The 10096-nt window shown below is 37.7% G+C and overlaps 1 protein-coding gene across 1 annotated transcript; it reads right to left on the bottom strand.

Moving 5' to 3' along the window:
- LOC132131628 (NACHT, LRR and PYD domains-containing protein 4C-like) lies at positions 1 to 6013 on the bottom strand. The gene is made up of 5 exons (XM_059543691.1): positions 4193 to 6013; positions 3850 to 4023; positions 1682 to 1843; positions 1145 to 1191; positions 1 to 570 (listed from the first exon to the last, which is right to left on the bottom strand). Exons 1-5 carry the CDS (start codon positions 5941 to 5943, stop codon positions 35 to 37), a joined length of 2670 nt encoding a protein of 889 aa, XP_059399674.1. The 5' UTR covers positions 5944 to 6013; the 3' UTR covers positions 1 to 34.
- Positions 6014 to 10096: the final 4083 nt, after the last annotated feature.

The following is a 10096-nucleotide window of genomic DNA, read 5'->3' on the forward strand; positions in this document are numbered from 1 at the left end:
CACTGAACTCTTGTGTCTCATTTGTTTCTTACGGTTATTTAAACTCACACAGAGACACTGAACTATCGAAATAAACTCCAAATCCAGCATAGAGGGGTTCAGTGAATGTGCTGGTGAATGTGTGTAAGTGTGTGAGTGTGTGTGTGTCAGAGACGCTGTAGAAGGACAGAACACCATTGGACCAGTCCAGATACACTCCTACTCTGTTAGAGAATGAAGGAGCTGATATGTCTGTGTTCTTCTTCTTGTGTATGGCAGTGAATCTGTTATTAATACAGTCCAGCCTCCAGGATTTCTCATTGAATCCAAGCCAGCAGTCATCTCCGTCCCCTTTTCTGCTGATTCCTTTATAAGTCACTGATATATTAAGCCCAAGCCCGCTCCATTCAACCTCCCAGTAACAGCGTCCAGACAGACTCTCTCTACACAGAACCTGATGACACACATCAAATCTCTCTGGATGATCAGGATACGCCTGCTTCTCTTTCAAACCTGTCACCTTTCTGTTCCTCTCAGACAGAGCGAGATGGATGTTTGCTGTGTTTAAATCCAGTGTGAGATCACATGCATCTACAGAAGAAGAGAGATTAAAACATTTATAACAGAAGTCATTCCATCAGTAGTGGTCCAAATTTATATAGTTGGTTGCTTGACCATTTTTATTTTTCTCCTTTTTTTTTATTACTATTATGTATATTGCAAAACCACTATTTTTTTTTCTTCTTCTTCTTCTTTACTTACATAGTTTAACCACAGCAGCTGTCTTTGTGTCATGGCCCAAAACTAATTTTGGTTAGATAGACCTTCACAGAAACCTCAATACCTTGGCCTATTCAAGCCCTTATATCTAGGCATGTTGTAATAAAAAATAAATAAAATAATGCATATTATTTTAGTGTTTTCTTTTATAATTTGAATTGAGATTATGTTAATATGACTAAATTTGAATAATTTTGAAGAATTCTACTTCTGTTTCTTCTCATCAACCAACTTTACAATTTTTGGACCACTCGATGCACTGACCCAACACAGCACAAAAATAATAATTTAGATGTGTTTGTGTGTGTGTGTGTGTGTGTGTGTGTGTGTGTGTGCGTGCGTGCGTGTGTGTGTGTGAGAGAGAGAGAGAGAGAGAGGGGCCTACATTTCTGTGGTCCTACTTTAATCCTGAACTGTCCTCCATGATCCAAACTAAAAAATTAGAGGATGAGGAGGATGTTACATTGAAAATTAGACATTTTAAACATTAATGCATTTTTTATTATTTAGTTTTTTATCATAAACTGACAAAATTAATTAACCCTTTTAAATTGCAAACATGAAAAGTCTGGAGCGGGTTTATAAAGTACATGTGATTATTGATTTCAATTTTAGTCTTCCTCACACAAAGTTATATAAGTTGCTTCTTCTGATGAAGAATCTTTAAGATGGGAACACTTCCCAGTGTACTTATAACATTTTAAGAAAAATGGGATTTACACTAATATTAGCCTGTTTTATTATTATTCTGAGGTCAACGCAATCATCCAAATCCAGTCCAGTTCCAGCATCATGAGGTCAAACATATTTTCTTCTTATTTAGACTGATCTCTGAATCTGTATCTTGGATCATTTTTTTCATCATGACTTTAAAAACAAGTAAAAACACAAATGAAAGGATGATTGTTAGTGTTGAACATACTTGAGTTTGTCCAGTCTGTAGTTTGGATCAGTGAGCAGCTTGACTAATGATTGTCCTGGGTGATTGTAGCTCAGATCCAACTCTCTCAGGTGTGAGGGGTTTGAACTCAGAGCTGAAGCCAGAAAACCACAGCCTTCCTCGGTTACCATACAGCCAGATAATCTAAATATGGAAACACAAACACTAAACATCACATCATCTGACACTTCAAAGCTGATCAAGACCACAACATTCAAATATATGTGTTTTAGTGTTTTCTATGTTTTATTGACCTAAATGGGAAAAGGGGTATTCAGCAAGGTAGTATATTCTGTATTCTGAATAAGGAATGTCATTGTTGTTGTTGTTTATTCTTTTTGTTCCATAATTCCCTTAATTTTGCTATAATTTAAATATAATCTATTATTTCAACTGTCTAATAATATAATAATTATGTCTACTATTTATATTTACATTTATGCATTTAGCAGATATAGCCAAGCTCTGATTGTCACGAATCCTGTCCATGGACTTCCGTTCACTCACCACCAGAGGTCACCTGCTCTCCACATAGACTCTCACAAAACACAGACTGTTACACATGACCCTGGACTCCATTTCCCATACTCCATTGCACTAATTACAAGCTCTCACTTGAAGCCAATTACACACAGCTGCTACCAATAACAAACAGTATATAAATCAGTCTCACACAGAGATTGTTCTAAACCTACACAAAGTTCTTTTTTCTCTTGAACACAAAATATACTTTGAAGAATGTGGGGAAACTAAACAGCTGCTGGTCCTCAAATTCCATAGTAGAGAAAAAATATTACCGGAGTCTTCGGGGACCAGAAACTGTTTAGTTATCCACATTCTTCAAAGTATCTTCTATGTTCAACAGAAGAAAGAAATTACAGGTTTGGAACAACTTGTGGGTGTGTAAATGACGGAATTAAAATTTTTGGATGAACTACCTCTTTAAGTCCACCGTGAGCAACTGAAACGCTTCTCTGCAAACTGCACGTTCATTATTTGGACAGACCCATTGATAACTTTACCATCCAGCCCTACATCATGAGATGTTCAAAGGGAAGCCTGGTCAGACATGAGCCACGCAGTTTTACCGCATGCTGTGTTCCATGTGAAAGAGCCTTAATGGCACATGCTTTGAGGCTGGTTGCATAAACTGTTTAAAATAGTCTTAAGAAGTTAGTCATCTCTTTTTCTTCTTCAAGACTGGACATAACTTTTTTAATTCAGTTATGAAAAGGTAGATTGGTCTTACTTGTATTGGAAAACTAAGACTGGTTACCCCTTGGCAACTGCTAATAGGTCAAACTAGATCTTAAGACAGTCTTAACATGGTGGCTTTGTTCATTCAACTGGTCGCTATAGACTCCATCGCTATGGAAACAAAGATGCCAAAATGCAATCACGCGCAAATGAACTTCTCTTATATTTCTTATAAAATGTGTTTCATTATAAATACTATTAGTATTATCCAACCTGCAAAACCCTTGGCCTTTGTAAAACACGGGAAAAATCACATCCGTATCAATCCGACGGTTCCGTATTTTAAGGGATGGGTGGCAACCATAGCACCTGCTGGCAGGAGATCAAGCGCACGACACAGGAGTTGCCTAACACACAGTCTTTAATAATAATATAGACAGGAGAACAGGCAAACCAACGAAGTGTATACATAAACAATAACTGGCCACGGAAGGAACAAAACGGAGAGACTTTAATGACATAATAAAACACAGGTGAACTGAATGAGGCAATCAAGCTGGAACAGAAACTGTGTCAATGACCAAAACAAGTGATAGAACAGGGAAGCACAGAAACTAGGTCTATAAACGTGACAGCAGCACGTTTTATGCACAGATCACTGACTACAGGTTTAGTTTAGCTGGAGTCTCTCTGGTTTCAGTGTTTTACTCAGTGTTAATTAATTGAGCAAAACTGATCTCAGTAACAATTTGTTCATCTCCACTCCTTACTACTTTGACAATTTTAATCAGTGAATGAATAAAAAAAATTTCTGACACATAAATTGTTACCACATAACAGAAATGTTAATTTATTTTCATTAAAACCATATTTACAGCCAAATTAATCCATCTTTTAACTAGAAGATATAGTCACTGTACTTTAACTTTCTGCTTAATATCTGTTTTTCTTACCTCAATATGTAGAGGTGACAGTGTGGACTATTCAGTCCATCGGAGAGAAGCTTCACTCCTGAATCTTGCAGGTCATTGTTACTCAAGTCGAGCTCTCTCAGTGAGGAGTTTGATGATTTTAGATATGAAGACAAACTTTCACAGCACTGATCAGTGAGATTACAGCCATTGAGTCTATAACACAGGATGAAATTGATAAAACTGACTGACAGTCAGCTGAATAATGTTAATATGATCAACACACAAGAATGACAGTCATTGTTTTTGATAATAATTTTGTTACTGCATCTCAACAGAACAAACACGTTAGGTTTGATATCCAATCACTTAAATGATTACTCACAAAGCCTTTCTGCAGTTCATCACAGCTGGTATAAGTCTCCTTCTCCCCTCATCTGATGTGTTGTATCTCTTCAGATCAAACTCATCCAGCACCTTCTCTGATATCTGAAGCATGTAGGCGATTGTTGAACAGTGACTAGGAGAGATTTGGTTCACTGATTGATTCTCTGATTTCACAAACTCCTGAATCTCTCTGTACAGAGTCTGATCCTTCAATTCCAGCAGACAGAGGAATGGATTGATGCATCTGTCAGCTGAGAGATGATCATCACCCTTGATTTTGTCTTTAATGTACTGTGTGATTCTCTTGATGGTCTCTGAGCTGTTCACAGTCTGTGTTAGTAGATCTTGTAAGAGTCTCTGACTGGACTCCAGTGAGACGCCAAGCAGGAACCGCAGGAAAAGATCCAGGTGTCCATTTTTACTCTGTAAAGATTTATCAACTGCTTCTTTTAATAGATCGTACAGAGAGATTCTCCACCTATATCCTTCATTCATAAACAACTTCAGTGATTTTTTATTCTTGGTTTCATAGGAGTAAAACAGATGTAAAGCAGCGAGAAACTCCTGAAAGCTCAGGTGAATGAAGCTGTAGACTTTCCTCTGATGAATCACAGATTTCTCCTTAAAGATCTCAGTGCAAATCCCAGAATATACTGAGGCGTCAGTGATGTCTATGCTGCTCACAATCAGGTCCTCCTTATAGAACATCACATTGCCCTTCATCAGCTGTTTGAAAGCCACTTCAGCAAGTTTCATAATCACTTCTCTGTTGGACTTCAGGAGATTTTTTGGTTTTCTCTCATCATACTTCTGACTCTTCATGTTGATCTGAGTCAGCAGAAAGTGGATATACATTTCAGTCAGAGTTTGAGGGATTTCTGCACTCTCATCTTCTTTCAGGAGCTTCTGAAGCACAGTGGATGAGATCCAGCAGAAGACGGGGATGTGGCACATGATGTGGAGGGTTCTTGATTTTCTGATGTGTGAGATGATACTGCTTGCTTGATGTTCATCACTGATTCTCTTCCTGAAATATTCCTCCTTCTGAGCATCATTGAATCCCTGAATTTCTGTCAGACGGTGGATGTATTTGGAGGGGATCTGATTGGCTGCTGCTGGTCTGGAGGTGATCCAGATGAGAGCAGAGGGAAGCAGCTCTCCTCTGATGAGGTTTGACATCAACAAACCCACTGATGAAGACTTATTCACATCACAAACTTTCTTATCATCTGAAAACTTCAGTGTAATTCTGCTTTCATCCAGACCATCAAAGATGAACACAACTTTACACTCCTCGTAAATCTGTGAGTCCAGATGTTGAAGTTCAGGATGAAAGTCCAGCAGAAGTTTGTGAAGACTATACTGATGATCTCGGATCAAGTTCAGCTCTCGAAATGGAAGCACAAACATGAAATCTACATTCTGATTGGCTTTTCCTCCGGTCCAGTCCAGAATAAACTTTTGCACAGAGATGGTTTTTCCAATTCCAGCGATGCCTTTAGTAAGAACAGTCTTGATTTGGTCTTTCTCCTTGGATCCTGGTTGATGTAAGGGTTTAAAGATGTCATTGAAGTAGATTGGAGTGTCTTGTGTTCTGGCTGTTTTCTCCATCTTTAAAACCTCATGTTCTTCATTCACTCCTTCTCTCTCTCCCTCTATGATGTAGAGCTCTGTGTAGATCCTGTTCAGCAGGGTTTGATTCTCTTCTAGTTTGATTCCCTCAAATAAACTCTCATACCTTTTCTTCATGCTGGTTTTGTGCTGGTCTTTGAATCTCTGTCTGATGAGGGTCTGATGGTCAGTGCAGGTCAGACAGCGCGTCACTGTTATGATCACATCTACTGTTTTCACTCTGCAGAATCAGAGAGATGAACAGAAACAGTAAAAAAGTAAGAGAGAAAATCAAGAGAGAAAAGCAAGAGAGAAATCTTTTCAACTGTTCCAGCACACCAAACTCTGAGTTCTAATTTGACATCACACAACATTCATACAGAAGTGTTAGTTCAGACAACATCCCACTAGGTGTCTAGGAAGAACTGATTTAGGTAGGGGATGTCACACATGGAAGCTGTTTTTGCTGTGCACAAGTATTTTTAAACGAAGTAAAAAAAATTACTATAATTAAAAAAATAAAAAATGCTGGTTGGCCCTTTGCAGACTTTATTTAGTTTTGAGATGATCTTGAACACAGGCATGTTTCAGATTAGTAATATCATAAATGCTGATAGTGGATCATTGATTTCCTCACATCACCAATGTGCCAGAGGTCACTGCTCTATCTCTGAGAACTGGGGGACATTTCATGGATCCATCACTTTTCATAGACACACAGCTGTGTTCTGGAGATGCTGCTTCATGTGAGTTAACATCCTCCTCCTCCTCTCTCTTCTCAAAGAGATTCATTTTACCAACATTGCTGCAGAAACAGACAATAAAATATACTACTGAACTGATTTATTTAGACAAAATGATGAAAACAAACTTCTGTATGAATTCTTATGCCACACTTAGTACTAAAACATCTAACAAACAAACTTTACTTTCCTCACAGACTTATAAACACATACTCTGATCCAAAAATATTTGGATGAATAAATCGCCTGTCAAAAGCTGTTCAACTCAACTCTCAGTTCAATAGTTTTAATTTTTGTAGGACACCGCAAACCAGCAGCATGCAACCAAACTTCAGCTCTGGTCGTGAGTGTCGCTACCTAGGTATTGCCAAATCCTAATTTTACAGAGGGGAAGTCAGGAAGAACAGCAATGGTCAAATATTATGTCAGAATTAAATAAACATGAATGAAGATATTCTTTAATGAATTGATCTCATTATAATGGCCCTTGAAAATAATTGCACACCTTAGAACATCAGATTCAAGCATTCAACCGCCCAATAGTATAACCCAGATTATTTTTATTATAAATGCTGAGAATAATTGATTTCCTCACATCACAGATGTGTCAGAGGTCAGTGCTCCATCACTGAGATCTGGGGGTTTTCCAATGGATACATCACTCTTCATAGACACACAGCTGGGTTCTGGAGATGCTGCTCTATGTGAGAGACTCATTTTATCGACAGTGCTGCAGAAATAGACAATAAAATATATTACTAAACAGTTCCTAAAATCTCCTAGAAAGAGTGTTTGAATCCATCCATGAAAGAAGTATATCTCTGCAGCCTGTAGTGGACATCCAACCCGAACCAGATCCAAGTGTGACACTGGTAGCCATGCCCATGTTCAAATATGTCACATTTTCATACTTTGAAATAGGAATAAGCATTGAGAAGACCAGATGAAAAGTCTAAGTGAAGTAGACAAAACTGTTTGTCAAAAAGAAGAAGTTGTTTGCCATGTCAGCAAGTAAAAAAATCTTTGGTCTTTACCAAGACTTTTATGTGTCATCAGTTTGCATTTTCATAAACAACAATTCGGCATGTTTAGTGTGTTTTGAACTTCACACAGGCACATTGTTACTTAGCAAGCAACACTGCTAGCTAAGTGTGTTCACGTAGAGGTTTTCAAAGGCCAGTGTAAATAAATCTAATTTTAAATTCAGAGACAAGATAGTCTTTGCATGACCTGACTTTTTATTCGTATAAACTAGGCATTGTAATCATCACGACAATCCAAGAAAGTCCATAACAGCCTCATAGAAATAACTTACATTTGCCAGGAAATTCCTAATATGGAAAAAAGCAACCAGCTATAGCTGTAGCCAAAGCAGTCTCTGCTGTAGCTAATGCCAAGTGCACACTACAGGATTTTGTGCACGATTTAAAGGGGTCATATGATGCAATTTCAAGTTTTCCTTTCTCTTTGAAGTGAAGCTCTTGGTGCATAAAGAAAATCTGTTTGTTGTTTGTTTGTTGATCACAAATTGACTGTACTTTTGCATAAAATGAAAAATTTACTTTTCAATACAGACCAGATACAATACTGATTTTTGCGGAAACTCCTTGTTTTTTTTTTATTATTAAATGTGGTGTTTATCACGTTGTGGAATCAAACTCTTTATATATTTACGGTAGGAAATTTACAAAACAGTTTCATTAAACATGATTCATTAAACACCCACTGCTCCGGGTGTGTGTTCACGGTGTGTGTGTGTGTGTTCACTGCTGTGTGTGTGCACTTTGGATGGATTAAAAGCAGAGCACGAATTTTGAGTATGGGTCACCATACTTGGCTGTATGTCAAGTCACTTTCACTTTACTTAATGTCTTAATGATTTTTGGCAAAAGAAATAAAAAATTTATTTTGACCCATACAATGTATTTTTGGCTATTGCTACAAATATACCCCAGCAACTGTTCAGCAGGGTTTGATTCTCTTCTAGTTTGATTCCCTCAAATAAACTCTCATACCTGTTCTTCATGCTGGTTTTGTGCTGGTCTTTGAATCTCTGTCTGATGAGGGTCTGACGGTCAGTGCAGGTCAGACAGCGCGTCACTGTTATGATCACATCTACTGTTTTCACTCTGCAGAATCAGAGAGATGAACAGAAACAGTAAAAAAGTAAGAGAGAAAAGCAAGAGAGAAACCTTTTCAACTGTTCCAGCACACCAAACTCTGAGTTCTAATTTGACATCACACAACATTCATACAGAAGTGTTAGTTCAGACAACATCCCACAAGGTGTCTAGGAAGAACTGATTTAGGTAGGGGATGTCACACATGGAAGCTGTTTTTGCTGTGCACAAGTATTTTTAAACGAAGTAAAAAAAATTACTATAATTAAAAAAATAAAAAATGCTGGTTGGCCCTTTGCAGACTTTATTTAGTTTTGAGATGATCTTGAACACAGGCATGTTTCAGATTAGTAATATCATAAATGCTGATAGTGGATCATTGATTTCCTCACATCACCAATGTGCCAGAGGTCACTGCTCTATCTCTGAGAACTGGGGGACATTTCATGGATCCATCACTTTTCATAGACACACAGCTGTGTTCTGGAGATGCTGCTTCATGTGAGTTAACATCCTCCTCCTCCTCTCTCTTCTCAAAGAGATTCATTTTACCAACATTGCTGCAGAAACAGACAATAAAATATACTACTGAACTGATTTATTTAGACAAAATGATGAAAACAAACTTCTGTATGAATTCTTATGCCACACTTAGTACTAAAACATCTAACAAACAAACTTTACTTTCCTCACATACTTATAAACACATACTCTGATCCAAAAATATTTGGATGAATAAATCGCCTGTCAAAAGCTGTTCAACTCAACTCTCAGTTCAATAGTTTTAATTTTTGTAGGACACCGCAAACCAGCAGCATGCAACCAAACTTCAGCTCTGGTCGTGAGTGTCGCTACCTAGGTATTGCCAAATCCTAATTTTACAGAGGGGAAGTCAGGAAGAACAGCAATGGTCAAATATTATGTCAGAATTAAATAAACATGAATGAAGATATTCTTTAATGAATTAATCTCATTATAATGGCCCTTGAAAATAATTGCACACCTTAGAACATCAGATTCAAGCATTCAACCGCCCAATAGTATAACCCAGATTATTTTTATTATAAATGCTGAGAATAATTGATTTCCTCACATCACAGATGTGTCAGAGGTCAGTGCTCCATCACTGAGATCTGGGGGTTTTCCAATGGATACATCACTCTTCATAGACACACAGCTGGGTTCTGGAGATGCTGCTCTATGTGAGAGACTCATTTTATCGACAGTGCTGCAGAAATAGACAATAAAATATATTACTAAACAGTTCCTAAAATCTCCTAGAAAGAGTGTTTGAATCCATCCATGAAAGAAGTATATCTCTGCAGCCTGTAGTGGACATCCAACCCGAACCAGATCCAAGTGTGACACTGGTAGCCATGCCCATGTTCAAATATGTCACATTTTCATACTTTGAAATAGGAATAAGCA

Source organism: Carassius carassius, chromosome 48 (assembly GCF_963082965.1).
Source record: "Carassius carassius chromosome 48, fCarCar2.1, whole genome shotgun sequence".
In the NCBI taxonomy this organism is placed as follows: domain Eukaryota; kingdom Metazoa; phylum Chordata; class Actinopteri; order Cypriniformes; family Cyprinidae; genus Carassius; species Carassius carassius.

Excerpts from the sequence above, each read along its gene's own strand:
- LOC132131628 (XM_059543691.1), bottom strand. The coding sequence starts at position 5,943 with ATGAAGAAAAGGTATGAGAGTTTATTTGAGGGAATCAAACTAGAAGAG. Across the intron at positions 4,024-4,192 it reads ATGAACTGCAGAAAGGCTTT|ACTCAATGGCTGTAATCTCA; the intron begins GTGAGTAATCAT and ends CCTGTGTTATAG. Across the intron at positions 1,192-1,681 it reads TACAGACTGGACAAACTCAA|TTTGGATCATGGAGGACAGT; the intron begins GTATGTTCAACA and ends CTAATTTTTTAG.